The sequence below is a fragment of the Epinephelus moara genome, chromosome 16 (genome assembly GCF_006386435.1).
Source record: "Epinephelus moara isolate mb chromosome 16, YSFRI_EMoa_1.0, whole genome shotgun sequence".
NCBI classification, from domain to species: Eukaryota; Metazoa; Chordata; class Actinopteri; order Perciformes; family Serranidae; genus Epinephelus; species Epinephelus moara.
The window spans coordinates 39,909,566-39,930,531 of record NC_065521.1 but is presented as its reverse complement, the minus strand read 5'-3'; the positions used below and the strand labels follow the sequence as shown (position 1 = coordinate 39,930,531).

The 20,966-nt window shown below is 41.8% G+C and overlaps 3 protein-coding genes across 3 annotated transcripts in view; 2 read left to right on the top strand and 1 right to left on the bottom strand.

Annotated features, from left to right (window-relative positions):
- The window catches only part of LOC126402681 (serine protease 1), a 7,489-nt gene extending 2,270 nt beyond the window's left edge, over nt 1–5,219 (top strand). The window contains exons 3-6 of the mRNA XM_050064848.1: nt 1,861–2,014; nt 2,164–2,302; nt 2,378–2,632; nt 4,509–5,219. Coding sequence (XP_049920805.1) covers nt 1,861–2,014; nt 2,164–2,302; nt 2,378–2,632; nt 4,509–4,664 — 704 coding nt within the window. The 3' untranslated portion in view covers nt 4,665–5,219. The remainder of the gene's footprint in view (nt 1–1,860; nt 2,015–2,163; nt 2,303–2,377; nt 2,633–4,508) is intronic.
- A 2,408-nt stretch (nt 5,220–7,627) lies between these two features.
- pink1 (PTEN induced kinase 1) lies at nt 7,628–14,503 on the top strand. Its single transcript, XM_050064837.1, has 8 exons — nt 7,628–8,093; nt 9,391–9,666; nt 9,763–9,866; nt 9,965–10,147; nt 11,104–11,267; nt 11,357–11,484; nt 12,544–12,774; nt 12,953–14,503. The coding sequence occupies exons 1-8, from the start codon at nt 7,737–7,739 to the stop codon at nt 13,235–13,237; spliced, it is 1,728 nt and encodes a 575-aa protein (XP_049920794.1). The 5' UTR covers nt 7,628–7,736; the 3' UTR covers nt 13,238–14,503.
- An 899-nt stretch (nt 14,504–15,402) lies between these two features.
- Nucleotides 15,403–20,239, bottom strand: LOC126402674 (tubulin alpha chain-like). Its single transcript, XM_050064839.1, has 4 exons — nt 20,163–20,239; nt 19,096–19,318; nt 16,629–16,777; nt 15,403–16,546 (listed from the first exon to the last, which is right to left on the bottom strand). The coding sequence occupies exons 1-4, from the start codon at nt 20,163–20,165 to the stop codon at nt 15,566–15,568; spliced, it is 1,356 nt and encodes a 451-aa protein (XP_049920796.1). The 5' UTR covers nt 20,166–20,239; the 3' UTR covers nt 15,403–15,565.
- Nucleotides 20,240–20,966: the final 727 nt, after the last annotated feature.

Here is a 20,966-nt window from a genome sequence, read left to right as displayed (position 1 = left end):
AACTTGCTATGGTGAGATACATGTAAAAATGTAAGAATTTAGTCATACGGATTTGTTTTTTTCATTGATATAAAAATTAATATAACTGACAGATGAAGAGAAGTACTTCCTGCTAAAGAATAAGTGGTTCAAACATAATTATAAATACCCACAAACAAAGTTTGGTGAAAGGCAATTATGCTATAGTATGAAGTGGGAAGAGAAATATGATAAAATGGGATTAATCTAATATGATGTGTGTAGTTCTTTATAGATGTAGCCTCTTAATTTGGCTGGCAAAGTGCATCAGATTGAAGGCTTTTGATATATAATTGACAAAAATGTCTGACCCCCCCACGTGCGCCACGACTAAATGACCTCGGTATTTCAAAAATCCTGCGTACGGCCCTGGTCATAAACTCATCAAAAGTAAATCCTAAATATTTATATGTAGATGTATATTCCAGTCTTACCTCCCCAAATGTAATATTTTTATTACTTCTTGGGGTGCCTTTTTTTCTAAAATGAATAATCTGGGTTTTACTTTGATTTATTATTAATCTCCATCTGTGACACCATGTCATGAGAAGATTCAACATTTTCTGTAAATCGTCCTCTGATTCAGCTAGGAGAGCAATATCATCCGCGTACAACAAAATTCCAAGAGTTAAATTGTCCATGTGGATACCCAGATTTGATTCTTTGATGTTGTGGGCCAAATCATTAACATAAATAGCAAATAAATTATGGAAAAGAATATCACCCTGTTTAACGCCAAATGGCGTACTAAACCAATCTGTCTGCATATTATTTATCTCTATACAGGCAACAGGACAACTATACATTGATTTAAGTGTTTTATAAAATCTACCATTCACCCCTGCTTTTAGAAGTTTTAGGGCGAGTAGGTCTCTATGAATCCAGTCAAAAGCTTTTTGGAAATCTACGAAATATACAAATGTTTATTTACCAGCTGCAAGTCTTGTTCTAACAATAGTTGAAACAGAGTGAATATGGTCAATACAAGCTCATTTTTTTCTAAAACCATTCTGCTCATCAACTAAATATTCTACAGCTTCTAAATAATGGGTCAGCCGAGCATTCAATATACTAGAATATAATTTCTACACAGTACTGAGAAGGCTGATTCCCCTGTAATTTGAGGGTACCCTTGGGTCATTTTTTGATGATTTTGGGATGGGCTTAATAATAGATTTATACCAAACTGAGGGAACAATACTGTAATTAAAACAAAATTGGAACAGACAAAAGAGGACATTTAAAAGTGACGGTGATTTTAAGACCTCATTAGGGATTTCTTCCACACCTACAGCTTTCTTCTCCTTTGACTTATGTATGGCAGCTCTCACTTCCTCCAGAGAGATATCAGAATTCAAAATTATATTAGACAAATACTCATCTTGAACCATATTTCTCTCCAGTTCATCTTTTAAAGCACATGCTTCTCTCAGGAAATCAGTTCATCTTTTAAAGCACATGCTTCTCTCAGGAAATTATCATAGAAATTTGAGGAAATCTGATTTCCGGAAAATAAATCAGCGAAGTCTTGATCCCATTTTTTAAGCACCAGCTCTTTCCTAGTTTCGACTAAATCATCACTTATTATAACCTCCATAGGTGTCTGTACTCTCTTAGGTCCTAGTTTGTTAATCTCTTTCCAAAATTGCTGTGGATTATTGATTTGTAAGTAATCAAATATATATATATATCAAATATATGTGTGTGTGTCTCTGCTGACATGACCTTAAGACCGCTTCCAACCTCTGTCTAAGATCAGAGAGACAACACAGCATTAAGTATGAAATTAATGTGACATTTTTGCAAACAAAAAGAACTCACGCCTATTCTCACTGTCTACAGGGACGTTTACAGCCAGGATAATTGGGGGTCAGGAGGTCCCGCCATACTCCATCAAATATCAGGCATCCCTGCAGTATGAGACCGGGCAACACTACTGTGGAGGAACCTTAGTGCACCCTCAATGGGTGGTGTCTGCTGCCCACTGCTGGAGACCGTAAGCACTGACACTAGACAGTTTCAGTAACTTGCACTGATGTTTTGAAAAGATGTGACAATAATTGAATGTAAAAGAACTGCGACAGCAAAGATGTGACATTGGCATTTTACAGTATTTTTACACCTTCTGTCTGTTTTGGCCCTCAGGAGCAGTCTTATGCAGGTGACGCTGAGTGAACACAATCTGCGTAAAACAGAAGGATTTGAACAGGTCTTTAATGTCTCACAGATATTTGTCCATAACTATAACTACAAGTCATTCAACAATGACATCATGCTCATCAAGGTAAGAATACATTTCTCACTCTTGGTCTTACATGGATAAACTATGGGATTGCCTTAACTTTAGTTTGTGTTACAGCTGAGTGAGCCGGCACAGCTCAACGCCCATGTCCAGCCAGCTGTTTTGCCTGATGGAGACACTCCTCCACTCAGATATGATGTCTGCACAGTGAGCGGCTGGGGTGTGACGCAGATTTACAGTTACAAACTCTCTCCTGTGCTACGTGCTGTGGACGTAAAAATAATACCTTACTGCACTTATTACTACTGGGGGAGGATCACTTCAAATATGCTGTGTGCTGGAACTCGATATGGTGGCAAAGATTCCTGCCAGGTACAGATTTTTTTTATTTTTTATTCTGATGTGTGTGTTTTATATATATGATTTTATTACACTTAATATTTCCCTTGTTTTTGTTTGTGTTTTTTTTTTGTTTTTTATCCACATGCTCTGGATTGCACGCTATCATGTTGCATGTTTTAAACAGTACAGTATAATTTATCTATAGATGTGCTGTGTAGCCGTGGTGGAAAGTAACAAAGTACATTTATTGTACTGTACTTAAGTACAGTTGCTATGTACTAGCAATTCCATTAAATGCTGCTTTATAATTCTACTCTACTACAATTAAAAGGTACATTTTTTGTGCTTTTACTTTAAAGGAGCTATATGTAAGAAATCTAAAGCAAATAGTCGTAAAATCCTCCTAATATGTCACAGAGACTAAGGAATAATGTTCATATAACATACTGATCTCACCGACAACAATAGTACAGCCAGAATATTTGCATCTAAAAAACATTTTTGCGGTCTGCAAATCATGTTTATGTTTTGAATTTGTTGTTTTGGCCTGTTGCGCCTTCCACCGCCGTCTACCAGTCACACAGTCAGTAGAGTCTCAGCATCAGTTACAGTTACGACTGAGCTACAGCAGCACAGCAAGCAGCATTAGCAGTGTCCCAGTACATAGCATGAGCATAGACTTTTATAAGAGCATGAGCAGCCGGCTCCTCCTCAGCTGTATCCTGGCAGCAGCGTTAGCAGCAGAGAAGTCCTCAGCTGTATCCTGGCAGCAGCGTTAGCAGCAGAGAAGCCGGGCTTGCTTGAGCGGTCCGCTGGAAAACCGAAGATCACGGACGCGGCGACGCGGCCCTGCCACAGCAGCCGCCCGTGGGCAAACAAATCAGTCTCCAGCGTGCCCATGCCTTTAAATGGGCCGAATCATAATGTTTGTTTACAATAGATTCTGGATAGAAAATCCTTCACATCACATACATAAAATAAAACAGCGCTGAGCAAACACTGCCGTTGTTTAGTTTTGGTGCTGTATCACCGCGCAAAAGGACAGCATGCATCTAGACGAGAGGTCTAAAGTCGGTGCGAGATGTAAACATTATTGGTGTCCTCCTCGGCTTAGCTGTAACGTTAGCTAGCTCAGTGGTGTTTTCCTCTGCAACCTCCATTTTATTTGAGAAGTGTTACAATGTGTTTCAATGCTAACAGTTGCCTTGTGCATCACTATGAGACGCAGAGGGGCAAGTCAAAACGTCGGTATTTGACGAACTGGGGGAAAAAATGGGTTGACACTAGCTTCCTCCTTGGCTAAGCTGTTTTGTCAGCTAACTCAGAAGTGCTAGGCGAGCTAGCAGGAGATGCTAACTTCCTTCTGTTGGTGATATGGTTGGTGGGTGTAGTTGGTTCGAAAGAAATAGTTCCTACATGAAACTGCTCACAACAAGGTCTGTGGATTATTTTGAGTAACCAGGTCATGATTTCTGGAAAGAGACATTGCTGTTGAGTTCTTCAAATGTATTTTTTCTGGAGTTTGAGCACCACAAGCTGAGTGCCATCTAGTTCTATTATATTGGAGAGAAGGAAGACATCTCTACAGCTGATATCTCCAACACTCTGTAGCTCACACCAAAACAATCTAGACTGATAAATATCACTACAAGTAAGAGGAAAAAATATGTATTTTTGATTTTAGGGTGAACTATTCTTTTAAGTGCGTTTGATGCTAATACTTATGTAGTTCTGGTATTGCTTATTTTTTAAGTAAAAGGTCTGAGTCCTTCCACCATTGCTGTGTAGTGCATGTTATAATTGCTGACATTAATATCCCCTTTTTCATTATTGTTCTGTGTGCGTGTGGACTATTTTAACAACTATTTCATTTTGTTAATCTTTAATTTGTCTTGGTGATCCTCAGGGAGACTCTGGTGGTCCTCTTATCTGCAATGGCCGTTTCGAGGGAATTGTGTCCTGGGGTATCAGTTGTGCAAACCCATACTTCCCTGGAGTCTACACCAAAGTGAGGAACTACGTCCCTTGGATTAACTGGGTTATAAACAACAAAACACCATGAACAGTCACCATGATCTTTGAAGAGCAGCAGAGACAGGCCTCTAAATGTATTCATTTTGGAAAGAAATAGCTGATTCAAATTATTTTCAATGGCCTATTTCATTACTAATGATTTCTTTGTGTTTTTTAGTACTAATTGTCAGCTTTACACACTAAGTTTAATTGTAATTCATAATGTCAGGGTATGTTACAGAGCCAGGGTTATCAGTCATTTCTAAGGTTTCTTGGGAATGTGTTAATACATTTGCAGTTTATTGATTTTCATTCATTCATTGTTCTAAGAAACGAGATACAGAAATAAACCCATTTTTATTATAATTGTTTTAGTAGTAGTTGTAGTAGTAACAGTAGTAAACAAAATGTTAAAGCAGCATTAATCAATAGAGCTGGGCAACATCGTTAAAATCAATAATAACATTACATTTTTACCCAGGTTATTGATTGAGATTGAGACATCATACCAAAGTACTGGGTCTATACAATGACTGGTCGTCCTTTTCTAGTGTTACTACATGCACTGAATGAATGAATAAACCATCCACAGTGACAATAAAAATGAGTTCCTTGTCTTGTCCTAAGAGTTGTGCATGATTCTCGGACTCCTCATCTCACCATTACAAGAATCAAAGACGTCAACAGTTACATTCTTAAACACTGAATCAGCTAGCCTGTAAATACAGACCCAAGTCTAGAAAGATTTAGGACTTAGGATTTAGGAGATTGACTCACTGAGCAAAATTGAAATTGTGCTCTAGCGAGAACTCTGGATTTACAGGGTACGAATCAGCAGCATCTGTTGTAAAAATGACATGACGACACCTGGATCCAATATCTTATTCATGAACCCTAAAAGGCCAAAAGAGGTCTGGTCGGCTGTCAGTCAGTGTTTGGTTGTTGGTGAGTGTCCATCACCCTGCGGTGCATCCCATGCCGTCATCGGCCCCCGCTGGCTTATTTTTTGACCGATTCAGCATGTTGAATCTGCGACAGTGCTAGATCTCTGAAGTCTGGTTAGTGTGTCGGGGCCAAACTGACTTCAGAGAACTAGCCAGTGATGAAGGCCCCTTGCTGAGTCACCTGACATTGTCATGTCTCAGCTAAAAAGTTGCACATGAACATTTCACAAAAGCTTAAACTGATGGCCAACCTGCGTGTATGTTCTGTGCTTGCGTGAGAGGAAATAAATCTCCACACCAGCAGACGGCGGTCACCTGTAATTGTCATTCGAAAAGGGAAAGGGAAGACTGTCTTGATTGTAGTTAGCCAGTTAGCACATTAATAACGCAATCCAGTGTTGAAAGAACAAAGTATATTTACTGTGAGCTAGTGAACAATAACAGAAACTATCACCAAATGATTCTGCTTCAGAGCTCAATGACTTATTGGAAATAATATTACCTTATTTGACAAGTTTGTTTTGATTGTACTCCCCCTTGACTTAAGCTCTTTGTTTACTTTCCTCACTTAGATTTTTTTCTTATGCACTGAGCTGAACTGAACTTAGAGTGATTTCATTCATGCATCACGGGCTCCACTGGCACCGACTGACACTGCCAAATTGGCCAAAAGAAACGACGGGGGCTGCCTGGTTGTGGATTAACATGTTCTACTAGGGAGCATATCTATGTCCCAAGGGTCCTCCTAAGCTTCCGAGGTCATATGTTCCCTGGTTTAATATCCTGTTAACACACATTAACACTTTCTTGTCACTCTCTGTCCCTATAAAAGCTTTAGTTTACTGTGCATATCAATTCACAAGACCTTTCGGACAAAGACTCATAAAAAGAATAAAATCTAAGACTAAAATTGACGAGTAAGATTGCATGTGAAAGGTTCGTACCCCAGGTCTTCTTTCCTAACCTTAACCTGTTTAGAAATGGGAATTAAACCTGTTCCTAGACCTTCATTCTATCCCTTATTTAGCTCTTCTTCCATTTCTTAATTGGTTCTCATATTTTCAATTATTTCATTCCTATAATAATTTTTTTTTTTTATTTGACTGCAACTAATTTTGGAACTGTCTCTTAACAGAAAGAACAATTATATTTAGATAAAGACCTGTGCCAGTACAATTTCATCACTCTCAGAGTCATGATATTACTCCCCTGACTCAATCCATGACATTTAAGGAATACAGAGCTGGGGAATATCTTACTTAGGTTGACATTATGTGCTATAAAAAGATGGGGAACATAGGAAGCTGGCAGGGCACTTATGTGGAACTGGGGAACAAAGGATTCTTGGAAACTTGAACCTTGGGAACATAGGAATGACCCCTCCCTATTCAGGGAATGAATATCAATGCAAAATTCAGTTGTCAAAATACCTGATTGAGGATATATTTTACTTCGAACATGAAAAAAATGACAATAAATAAAATGATGATGACAGATGATGACAAATTCAATGAATAGATTCTCATAAACAACACAAATTAAATCTTACATGTTCAAAAAGGATTTGGGAGGAGGTAGTATACACTTATATTTCTTACCCCTTCACAACTTCTCATCAGTTATTTCATGTACTTTATCTCATACATACATATATATGGCTACACACATACATGCATACACGTAGCCTACATATAAACATGCACATATAGGCTATACATACAAAGACAATAAAATATTATCACAAATATAATTTATTAATATAAAAATACACACAAATACATCTTTACATATATACATACTCATACATTTACACACATATACGCATACATACATACATACATGTACATGCACACAGACATCATAGGCCTGTACAGTTTAGAGACAGTTATCCAAATTGTATATGTACAGTGCAAATATCATGCTGAGTCAGTAAACTAACTTAACCGTGTACTTTGACCCATGCAGCGTATATTGAGGAAAAAACAATAAAAACCTGTCATCAGTCGTTATCAGTAACTTATTTAAATAGACACAGATATGTAGGTCGGCTGTCATTCTCGCGCATGCTCAGTAGCAGCTGTGTTGTTGACACAACACTGTCCTTGCCGCAGAGAGTCGAGGACTCCCCGACACAAGCGGACTCCTTCAGCAGCTCAAGTTACCTTTCCAGGTAAACTATGTCCGTGAAACACGCCATCAACCGGGGGCTCGAGCTGGGCCGGTCGGTCCTTCAGCTGGGTCTCCTTAAATCCGGGGGCCGAGTCGCAGCAAAGCTCCGAGCTGACCGTTTCCGTGTAGGCCCGTCGGTCCGCACCGTTCAGCCTCAGGCTTTCCTGCCGTCTCGGTACCGGTATTACCGCACCTCTCTGAGGGGCCTGGCAGCCCAGCTACAGTCCGCCGGCTTCAGGAGGAGGTTCACCGGAGCGTCCCCGAGGAACAGGGCCGTGTTTCTGGCTTTCGGTCTCGGTGTTGGGCTCATTGAACAACAGCTGGAAGATGACAGAAGGAGCGCAGCCACATGTCAGGAGATCCAGGTATGGTGTCCACACATTAACGGCTGTTAATAAGTGCTGTAAGGAAGTAGTTTAGTGTACTTGAGTCATACTACTTATACTCCACTACAGTTATATGACAACCATAGTAACTTCCTAATTGTGACTTTACATACAAAACATTATGATCAACTTATAGAATATTAGACATTGGTAGAGTAAACTACCCTTAAATTGAGTTTAAATAAACTTATAGTGTTGTATCATCAACGACTTTAAAACTGCACATTTAATGATTAAAGTAAAAAATAAGATGTCTCTAGACTGTATCCAGAAGAACGAAATTAGAGTCAGTATGAACTAAGAGGAACTTTTATGTTTACAAAAACAAATATCAGAACAAATGCAAAATAAAGATGTATCTTTCAGTCAAAGGAGTTAATTTGTGAAATAATTTTGCAAAAGAATTGAAAATGTGTAAAACATTTGATGGATTTAAAAAGGATTTAATAATCAAATGATGCCAGTGTGTGTCTATGAAATTTTGTCCAGGACTTTCTTATATATGTATAGAATATATAAGGAAAACAGTGCAAAACAATTCATGTAAAAAGAGCAGGTGCAATAAGCTAATGATTAAACCTATACTTTTTTGGTCAGCACAGCTTGCTTTGTTTTGTCAGTGCTTTAAAGGTAATGACTTATTATTGTTGTTTTTTTCATGTGTGCATTTATTTAAGTTGGAAAATGACCAAAATATACTAACTAAACTAAACTTACATGTCAACACATAACTAATAATAATTCAAAGGTATATAACATACATTTCTGCATAATAATGTGACTTGCAAATACGATAAATATATGAACTGAGGAGCTTTTAGCTTGTTTCCATCCTACATTGAATAAATCGTCACGTTTAATGGCCCCATGGTAACAGTTTAATGGAGCAGATGTGTCTTTTTGTACGCTCAGGGCTCAAGACTGCGACTATTCAGCCACATTTTGCCACCATGGAGCACCAGTGCGACTTGCAAATACTATTGATATATGAACTGTAGGGCTGTTTCTCACATTTAATTGTGTCGCTGTAACGGTTTAAGTTTGCGCTAAGTGCTGACATCTAACTTTTGATGGGAAGCTTCAAGTTCACAGCAATACATCAACACTTCTGGCCTGAGCTGAGCCATGTGCTTCAAACTAAAAACACCAGTTGTTGTGCTTTGACCTGTTTAATTATAACAGTACTTAACTTAATTATGACAATAGCTGCTTAAGTTACCTTTTTTGTAACTTCTTCCTTGCGGTATCTTAAAAAAATATTTCTCCCAATCTGCAGGCAGTGTTTAGGAAGAAAAGATTCCAGAGCCCACTCGAGCCTTTCCCCTCTGGATATAAACTGGAGGATTACATCATTGGGAATCAGATTGGGAAAGGCTCCAACGCTGCTGTGTACGAGGCTGCAGCTCGGTTTGCCCCTCAGAAGGAGAGTATCAGTGAGTGCGCCCCGGTGCAGCTGAGAGAGGAAGAAGAGGAGAGGGAGACGCCTCGATCTCTGACATGCTGCTCGCTGAGATCCTTCCCTATGGCTATCAAGATGATGTGGAACTTTGGGGTGCGTATTCAATGATATTCCACACTTACCCCTACAGTTTTAGGTTGATGCATTCACCTGTCCTGACAGCTTTATTTTGATGCCATTTGATTGCAGGCGGGGTCGTCAAGTGAGTCGATATTAAAGTCCATGTCACAGGAGCTGGTGCCTGCTGGCCCCCTGGCCTTACAGCCAGAGAGAGAACAGATCACTCTGGATGGGTACGTGTTACACTTTCAGTGCTTTCATAGTTCATTAATAGTCCTGGACAGGGTGTAGTTAAGATGCTTATGAGCTGCTGTGATCTCTCTTCATGCAGACAATTTGGAGTCCTGCCCAGAAGAGTGTCAGCGCACCCTAATGTGATCAGAGTGTACCGGGCTTTCACAGCCGACGTCCCACTGCTACCAGGTGCCCAAGAAGAGTATCCAGATGTCCTGCCAGCCAGGCTCAACCCGGCTGGTCTGGGCAGCAATCGCACTCTTTTCCTCGTCATGAAGAAGTAAGACCTGCCATCTTTCACTCTTTTCGAATGTTTTAAAACTAAGGCTTCATCTTAAATGAACACTCCACCACCCAAATTGATATACAAATGATCATTGGAGGGTAGCAGTATTACTTTAAAGTAATAATCCTTTAGTCCTGGTTGATTTTTGACACCCATGGTTAATTGTGGTAAAAGCAATGCAGTTTTATATTCTAGCAAACTCTCACTGAGCAGCTCTTGCATCTGTTTACAGGGCAAACAAACAAACATGGTGCTTTAATGAAGACGTCAGTCAGTCATGCCATTAGCAGTCATGATCTAATTACATGCTACATGCTGTGTGAGTAGTTTTCAACAAAAAAGCAGGGCACAGTTTTGTTTGTTTCTTTCCTGAGGACTCGCTGTGGCTACTCTTTCTTCTTCCACTTCTCCCTGCAGCACATAAACCCTATCTACTGTCAAAAAACAGCAGGAAAATGACAGTTGTCTTACTTTGAAGATGCATTTTTGATGAATAATTGCTGTTGGCGCCAAACACGGTGACAAATAGATTGTGTTTTCTTGTGACTGCTTCACGATAAAAGCAACCTTTTGTTTTGCCAGTTGCTTTTAATGTGACCTTGGAGCAGAAGGAAATGTTTGGTGTGAATTACACTTGTTTCATACCTGTTACGGTCAACGCGGTGCGAACGGCAATATTGCGGCCTCAACACCTTGACAGATGGGGTCACACAGACTATGTTTCATGATTGGCTATCTGCAGGACCCAGGGATGTGTATATATATATATATATATATATATATATACATATATATATATATATACACACACCGATTCAAGAGAGGTTTTCAAAAAGTATGCTTGTCTACAACAACAGAGCAAGAGCAGAGGTCCGCTCTGACTGCTTTGACTGCAACCAGGCGTATTAGCAGTTCCAGCGACTAGCATCCTGTCTTCACCTGTACTACAGGTACCCCGGCACGCTGCGACATTACCTGGAAATGTCCACACCAGGCCGCAGGCAGGGCTCTCTGATGATGCTGCAGCTCCTGGAGGGTGTCGACCACCTGTGCAGACAGGGTGTTGCTCACAGGGATCTCAAATCGGACAACATACTGCTGGAGTTTGACTCAGGTCAGAGAAATATTCAGTCAGACATCAATTCAAAGATTTAATTCCATCAGTTCTGTCTTAACATCTCATTTGATTTTGCTTCGATGCAGACGGATGCCCTCGTTTAGTGATTACCGACTTTGGCTGCTGCCTGGCCGAGAGTGACTCTAATCTACAGCTGCCCTTCAACAGCATGTGGGTCAGCAGAGGAGGGAACGCTTCCCTAATGGCTCCTGAGGTAGGTTTAAGTAGCTCTTTATTGTTATTAAGTAAAAGCAGAACGTCTTAACGGTCGCTGAGCCGTCTCTTATTGATCACTATTCAATTTAAACTTGTTTAAATGGTATTAAAGAAGCAGAGCATCACCAGCAAACAGCAGGAAGAGACTTTTGGCCCAGGGAAATGAAAATGCCTGAACACCCAGATACAGTATATAGTATTTTTGAAACATATATATATATATATATATATATATATATATATACATACACATGTTTTTGTGGTTTTAAGTGGCACATATGATTTGAAATGAGGAACTTTCCCAAAGTGAAATGTGATTTGTTGGAGCATAAAACTATCCTCCAAGATATGGCTTTCATACAAAGGTTACTCAGTCCCTCCAGGATGTTGTGACGGTGTAATTGCAACAAACAACGCAAATTCAGTAAATCCCTGTGAATTCTGTGAGACCTTGCAGTTTGTACCACAAACTTGACTAGTAACAATGGGGAAAATGTTGTGACAGAGCTGCACACACCATATTGTTTCACTCAGACTGCTGCTGCTGGAGGGGGAGCTCTGCGAATGGGAGGACAGACTGAGACACACAGTAACAGGGCTAACTGTTAGCATCACTCGCCTAAAGTTACCCAACAAATACTAACGAATGTAACGACAGAGGCAAATTGTGTCTGTGTCAGTATTTACGGGTCACCGCTGCGGGCCTTGTGACCAAGCAACAGAACATGATGAGTAGGTTGAGATCCTGTTGTGCTGAGTTAGCACGTGCTAACCGGGCAGAGACAGCAGGAGGAGAGTGGCTCATGAAGACAGACCTGTAGCGCTGAGTTAAACAGCAGCAGGTGTCCACTCATCAGAGGATCAGTGGTTCAATCCCTGGCTCCTCCAGTCCATGGACAAGATACTGAACCCCAAATTGCTTGTGATAACATGGTAAATGGTTACTGAGTAGCAGGTGGCCCCATGTATGGTAGCCTCGGCCAGTTAACTACATTGTCAGTTTTTTTAATAACCATACATTGACTCACTATCATTTCCATGATGTGTTTGCCCACAGGTGTCCACTGCAGTCCCAGGGTGCGGTGTGGTGATTGACTACAGCAAGGCGGACGCCTGGGCTGTGGGCGCCATCTCCTATGAGATATTCGGTCAGCGTAACCCGTTCTATCGACCGCTGGGGCTGGAGAGCAGGAGCTACCAGGAGAAGCAGCTTCCTTCGCTGCCCTCCAGTGTTCCCGCTGATGTGCAGCTCGTGATCCGACTACTCCTCAGGAGGAACCCCAACAAGGTACAGAAGGAATGTGTTAGATACTGTGTGTTCAGTCAGTGATGGGCATGGACTGAACAGGGTGTCTACAGGTCCTGGAAAATTCTTCAAATCACATAATCTAAGCATGATTTTGAAACGTAGTAATCCTAACAGTTTCATCTTATAGTAACTCATACATGTGATTTTCACTCTGCAGCGCCCCAGTGCCCGTGTTGCCGCTAACATGCTACATCTTAGCCTCTGGGGACGGAAGGCCCTGGCCAACCAGGACAGTGTTGGCATGAAGAAGCTGGCTGATTGGCTGCTGTGCCAGTCTGCTGTGGTTCTCCTGAAGGGCTGTAGCGGACCCAGTGGGAACACGGTGGAGGCGGAGCTGCAGAGGAGCTTCCTGTCCAACCTGGACCTGGAGGACCTGCGCACCGCTGTGGGCTTCCTCCTGTACGGGCGGGAGCAGCGTCAGGCCTGCATTCTGTCTGCGTAGATCCACTATCACTCATCCAGACACACAGATTAAGAGTCTTTGATGTGTGTAGACCGGGAGTTAGAACTGACATTTAAAACTGTGAGACATCTTTGTAATATTTATAGTCTTGGCCTTTAAATCTAATAACTATTAAGACACACGCCACACACTGTTATATGTCATCTGTGACTGTCAGTGTGTCCCAGCAGTTATTATGAATTATCAAATGGTGTAATTCACCCCTAAAGTAGTGCTGTCAATGCTGTTGAAATTCCTGACATGCTTTTCACACCATGTGTCTGCACAAACTCAGCATCTCTACTCAAAGTGCGACGAGTGCCCCTTTATGCACACTGCAACAGGTCTTGCGGGTGCATTACATCATAGATAACGAATGCTACTGTTGGTGGAGGAATAACTTTAATATCTCTGGTTTTTCTATAGTTAATTTCTCCTTAAATGAGTTTGTTGTTCGTCAACACGAAACAGCTAAACTGGCCAAAAAATGCAACGTACCAATGGCTACGAGTAATTCTGGTCTAAGAGTGAACGTTTCCTTTTATAAGCTCTGATGCACTTTTTCGATATTTGCTGAGACCGACCCCACACTACTGCTGTCACCTGTGTGCTTGGCTAAGATTGGTCTGTGTAGATGTTCAGCACTGATAAAGCTGAGGGCCAATGCAGATATTTTACATTACTGACATTAATTGTCAGACCCTACTGTGTAGGTAAGTTTTAGATATTCACAGGGAACATGCGGCCCTGAGACAGCTTGTTCATCCATCAGATTGTCAGCGTAAGGTTATGAGCCAAACGATCATGTGTTCACCCATGCTGTACAACGTAAAAACCTCCCTTACATGTCACTACAAAGTTCTCACAATGAGAGTACATAGCATGGATCATGAGTATTAATTTTGTTCCTGTGGTTTGCACTTTATGTCGACGTTTGCACTTGCTCAGAGCCGTTGTAATGGCTTCCTGGTGTTTGTTGCTAGCTTACCTACAATATAATACCTATTATATTCTGGTCCTTTATTTAAAAAAAATAGGATTTGAGTAAAGTGATTTAGCCTGTCAGACTTCACTATGCTCTGTTCTCAAAACTAGTCGCAGTACGTCTGTCATAACAGGCATAATTAAATATCATAAATCATGTGGTCAGTGAGGGATACAAGATATAGAGGGTGTGAGTTTTGATACTAAAGATGGTGAGAAATATTTTGGATATATGTAGATTTTTCTGCCGTGTTTCAGAATAAAAATATCTGTTGGAAAAGAGCTCTGAGTCAGTTGTGCCAGTCATTTCTCTTCTTTATTACAGCCCTGTTGTTTCTAAGTTGTAACGTCTCTGCGAGTTCAGTGAATTTCAATAATTAACACAGTTGCTGGCACACACCATACACCACCACGATGCCATTGATTGGCTCTCATTCCCCTGACCGAAATCTAACTAAGCATCTATTTGACGTTATGTCCAGTGCATCTGACGCTGCCAAGTACCACCACAGACCGTCCAGGAGCTCACCGATGCCTTGATCCAGGTCTGGGAGGAGATCCCCCAGGACACCATCCGCTCACTCACCAAGAGTATGCCCACATGTTGCCGGGAGTGCATTCAGGCATGTGGGGGCCGTACACACTACTGAGTCACATTATGAGTTGGATCAGCCTGTGATTTCAATTCTTTACTTTGATTTTCAGTGTGATTTTGAATCCAGCCCTCAGTGGGTTGATGACTTAGGTTTCCACTGACTGTTTCGTCATTTTGTTCTCAACAAATTACCCAGTGTACATCAGTAAAGAGTTTCAACTTGAATTATTCGTTCGAGATCTGAAGTGATTAAGTGTTCCCTTCATTTGTTTGAGTAGTATATAATGTCATCACCTCATTTTGTATCCTATTAGACCTTTGTGCGTATATTTGTCACAATAAGAGAATTAATTCTTGAGTTATTGCTTCTTCTGAGGTCACATTTGACCTTTGACCACCAAAATGTTACCACCAAACAGACCGACCACCAAAAGTTCAAGTGGACTTTTGAGCCAAATTGGAAGAAATTCCCTCAGGGCATCCTTGAGAAATCGAGTTCCCAAGAATGACAAAAATTGTATTGACCACCTGAAAACAATATGCCTGAGTCATAGAAGCAAGGTTCAATAAATAACACACAAACAACTTGACGTTACAGGAGTTTTATTTAGGACAGAGCCAAACAGGCATTGTAATGACTTTTACTCTGAAAAAGCTGGTTATGAATACTCAAACATTTCTGTTTGGGTTTTGTTTAGGAACAAATGAAAGCATTTGTTTCTTGTGTTACTTGTGCTTTAATGTCCCTTTTAATATTCCTCTCCCTCCTCCTCTCCCTCACCCTCGATGGAGTCGACTCCAACCTCCTCATAATCCTTCTCCAGAGCTGCCATGTCCTCTCTGGCCTCAGAGAACTCTCCCTCCTCCATACCCTCACCTACATACCAGTGAACAAAGGCACGCTTAGCGTACATCAGATCAAACTTGTGGTCCAGCCGAGCCCAGGCCTCTGCAATAGCAGTGGTGTTGCTCAGCATGCACACAGCCCTCTGGACCTTGGCCAGGTCTCCACCAGGAACTACAGTGGGCGGCTGGTAGTTGATGCCCACCTTGAAACCAGTGGGGCACCAGTCCACAAACTGGATAGAGCGCTTGGTTTTAATGGTGGCAATGGCAGCATTGACATCTTTGGGCACCACATCACCACGATACAAAAGGCAACAAGCCATGTATTTGCCGTGGCGAGGGTCACATTTCACCATCTGATTGGCAGGCTCAAAGCAGGCGTTGGTGATTTCTGACACCGTTAACTGCTCATGGTAAGCCTTCTCAGCAGAGATGACAGGGGCATAGGTGGCCAGAGGGAAGTGGATACGGGGATATGGCACCAAGTTGGTCTGGAACTCTGTCAGATCAACATTGAGGGCGCCATCGAAACGAAGGGACGCAGTGATGGAGGACACAATCTGACTGATCAGCCTGTTCAGGTTGGTGTAACTGGGACGCTCGATATCGAGGTTCCTGCGGCAGATATCGTAGATGGCCTCGTTATCTACCATGAAGGCACAGTCAGAGTGCTCCAGGGTGGTGTGGGTGGTCAGGATGGAGTTGTAGGGCTCCACCACAGCGGTGGACACCTGGGGAGCTGGGTAGATGGAGAACTCCAGCTTGGACTTCTTGCCATAATCAACGGACAGACGCTCCATCAGCAGGGAGGTGAAGCCGGAGCCGGTGCCACCTCCGAAGCTGTGGAAAACCAGGAAGCCCTGAAGACCGGTGCACTGGTCAGCCTGTAGACGGAGAGGCAAATATGTGAGATAACACATGATGATTTATATTTTGAATCAAAATTAGGAAGATCAAGATACCCACCAGTTTGCGGATCCTGTCCAGCACCAGGTCGATGATCTCTTTGCCGATGGTGTAGTGTCCACGGGCGTAGTTGTTGGCAGCATCCTCCTTGCCAGTGATCAGCTGCTCAGGGTGGAACAGCTGGCGGTAGGTCCCAGTGCGCACCTCATCTGAAGAGATGGATTCAATTAGAAACTATTCAATTGAGGGTTTGACTAAATTAAATCAGGACACAACTATGATGTCTTTATTTAAAGGAATATATAACCCACAAAATGACCATTTGGTTATCTATTACTCACCGTGTGTTACCTTGAATTTGTGAAGAAAACTCACATGCCTCCACGGTGAACGAAGAATCCAAAAACAGCAAACATTCATAATGAATTTAAAGAAGATTAATCAAAACTACATCAAAACATCTATTCAAAAACTCTCAATCAACTCATCCAGTATAATCCAAGTCTCACTGAACCTATCCTCAGTACTTCCCAAACATGCATTTTCGCTAAATCCTGTCACAGCTCAAGTTTCTTAAGTTGTTGTTTTTATTTCATTCATTCATGTTGTTTCCTGTTTTACTTTGAAACTCACATCACTGGGTTTCAGATCACTTCACTTCCTGTCCCTGTGTGTTTCCCGCCCTTCTGATGACTTCACCTGTGTCTCTTTATCCTTCCCCTCACCAGAGTATTTAGTGTGCGTCCTGTTTTCTCTCAGTGCCAGTTCGTCTTAGCTCCTTGTGTGTCTAGTGTTCCCGCCTTTTGTTTCCTAGTGTCCTTTTCTTGTATTTTTTGGATTAAGCCTGTTGACTCATCCCTGTTGGAGTTGTTTGCCTCCACTGATAGTTCCTCTGTGTACTGAATGTACCTTTTGACACATGAAGACTTTTACCTTTTTTTTTTTTTACCTTACCTATTTTACCTGAACTGTCTCCAGAGCCGTGCGTTAGAGTCCACTCTCACCTGAGGTCTGTACCATGAAGCCAGTTCAACTTACCCAGAATATCTTCTCGTTATCTGGCTTGACTAACCCTAACATTGGCCGTCTGGATAACCGGTACCACAAAGCTGGTTATCAACTAGTTCAGTCAACTCTGGGTTTTCCAATCCAGCCACAAGCACGTTCATGTGAAAGAGTCGGGGGTGTTGATTATAAGCGACATCATCGGAACCATGAATGAAGTAGGCTCCTTCATATTATATTAATGACATGATTTATCCTGGTAAATGGAAAACCAGCCTTGTAGCACTGAAAACCCAGAGTTAACCCTGAAGTTACCTCGCTAACTCTAGATCCTTCTTCGTAGTAAAGGCCTCTGGTTCACCAGTTGTTACAAACCCCTATTGTTTAAGACTTCTGCATACAAGTAGCACGCACGGACAAGCACTTCACTCTTTAAAACATACGCATTTGCCCCACAAATTGGTGCATTAAAAATACCAGAATACTGGACCTTAAGTGTTTGAGGCTCAAAATCTTCTGACGGAGTACCCCAAATCCTCCATTTTATGTGTCCCCACCTATGCTGAAACGAAGCCTAGCCTTTTGAGAAGAGCGTGCATTTGAACTTGTGGATTCCACTGAGCTTTGTTGAAACATGCCTGCGTGGTGCTCATTCATGTCTGAGTGTTTTGAATCATAAGGTTTTAGCAAAAAAGCACAAATTTGGGAAGTACTGAGTACACAGCTGGATAAATAAAACTTCAATTATACTGCACAAGTTGTGTGAGAGTTTGTGAATGGATGTTTTAATAAAATGTTGCTGTTGTTAAAAGTTGACCCCCTTTACTTCAATTCATCAAGAATTTTCTCTGTTTTTGGATTCTTCGTTCACCATGGAGGCATGCAAGAAAAACGATTCAAAACACTTCTGCGAAAACAATCTCAGACATGGACGAGTAGCATGCAGGCACACTTGAATGACACTCAATGGAATCCACAAGCAGAGTTCAAATGCATACTCTTGTCAAAGGGCGTGGGCTTTGTTTCAACATAGGTGGGGACACATATAAAATGAGTAGGTTTGGGTGCCTCCAGAAAATTTTGAGTATCAAACAGATGATTTTCTGCATTCTGGTGAATTTAATGCACCAATTTGTGCCATTTCTGCATCAATTTATGGAGTAAATGTCTTTTAATTGGCTCTCAAAATCTCCATCTATGTGCTTGTTTGCGCGTGCTACGTGCATAGAAGTGTTTTAAACAATAGGATGCATTTTGCAATAGTAAAAATGCATGTGTTTGGGAAGTATTGGGCATACGACTGGACAAATGAGAGACTGAGAGTTTGTAAACAGGTGGTATTAAACGTGGTCTCCTTTACTTAAATGATTCAAGAATCTTTGCTGTTTTTGGATTCTTCGTTCACTGCGGAGGCATGCAAGAAAACAATGTTTTCCTTTATGAATTCGAGGTAACACAAGGTGAATAATTGATAAACAAATAATCATTTTGTGGCTGTGGTGTCCCTTTAATGAGAGCGTACCGATGACAGTGGGCTCCAGGTCGACGAACACCGCCCTGGGGACGTGTTTTCCAGCTCCGGTCTCGCTGAAGAAGGTGTTGAATGAATCGTCTCCTCCCCCGATGGCTTTGTCGCTGGGCATCTGACCGTCCGGCTGGATCCCGTGTTCCAGGCAGTAAAGCTCCCAGCAGGCATTGCCAATCTGGACACCAGCCTGACCGACGTGGATGGAGATACACTCACGCTTGGGGGGGCGACAAAGAAGATTGGGATTAAAGAACCTGAAACACAGTCACTGCTGCTAATTAAAATGGAGGAGAGAATGTTCAAATGGAGGCTGCAGATCAGCACACACTGCTTCAATTGATTCCTCCCTCATTTATTGTTACAGTCTATTGTCTATGAAATCACGTCTGACTGAGGTCCAGTGTGTCTTTTATTCTACAAGAGCTCGTACATTTTCTGCTGCGACACAAGACTGTCTAGGATTACTGTAGGGAGAGGATTATCTAAATAGGTCAGACATGATGCAGAGAACTGTCTCTTTAAAAGCCACATTCTTACCTTACTATGGTATTTCATTTTATTCTATTGTATATTAAATAAAGATATGATGGCTTTATTTTATGCGACACATAACAGCAGTCAGATGGACTGACTGTTTCACATAAAATGATCTTCAAGACAAGCAGCACTGAACTGATGTGATATATTTATGCAGAAGCTGTTATATAAAATGGTCAGTAAATATGGGCGACACATTGTTAGTGTGAAGGCAGTGCTGAAGCAAAGTCTACCTAAGCTGATTTAGAGAGGTTTGTGGGAAGAGGATTAGACGCTTGTCGTGCAGGAATGCATGTGAAAAACATTTTTAATTATCTGCCAGCAAAAACAATGACAATTAAATAATTTGTAGTCAAAATAAGATGCAGAATATGTCGAGGCATGAAGGTGTGACAATGGAGACATCGCGTACATGACCTACTTTCCCTCGTCTTCAGTTCAGGTTAATATACTGCACAACATACAATCAATAAACAATCACTGTCCATTGGTAATGAAATCATAGAAATGCATTGATTACTCACCATGATGGCTCGTCGCTATTATGCAATGTAATGAGACAAGTCTGGGGAGTGTTGGCGTCTGAAGTGCGCAGTGTCGGTGTGAGGCTGATCTGCTGATGCTCCCCTCTCTCTGCCTCCTCAGGAGGACACGTGAAGTGCGCACATTTAAAAAACCCTCCTCCTCCGTCTGCAGCACTGACTCTTTCATATCCACACACACAACAATAAAACGATGCTGTGGCTGGGCTCGTGGATGAGGTACCCCCTCGTTTGGAGGATGTGTTGATGGTTCGGTCCAGGGTAGTGCGGGATACACGTGCCTTAGATGCAAAAACCAGAACCACACCCTACTCACCATACTGTCCAAATTACAGGATGTTTAAACTGTCAGATGTTATTTATTTATTTATTGCTGGAGGATCTGGGAAGAGGGCTTCATTTTGCCAAACTGTTTCAATAGATTTTAAATGCCATCATGTTGGTTGGGTTAAATCAGGGGTAGGCGATCTGCGGCTCTGGAGCTGCATGTGTCTCTTTCGCCCCCTCCAGTGGCTCCCTGCGGCTTTGACATAAAATAATCTGGAAATTAATAACAGTTAACATTCAAAATTTCATTTGTTACTGTTGTAGGCTCAAACGGCCCGTTTCCACCGCAGGAACTTTGGGGTAATTTTACGGGGCCGGGGCTGTTGGTGCGAGTCTCCACTGCAGGAACCACCCCCGAAGGACAGAGTTCCGGAACTTTTACAGGGGCTAAACAAGTCCCTGCCTCGGAGTAGGTACTCAGAACGGCCCCGAGAAACTCCTGGCTGGGGCTTGGGGTTT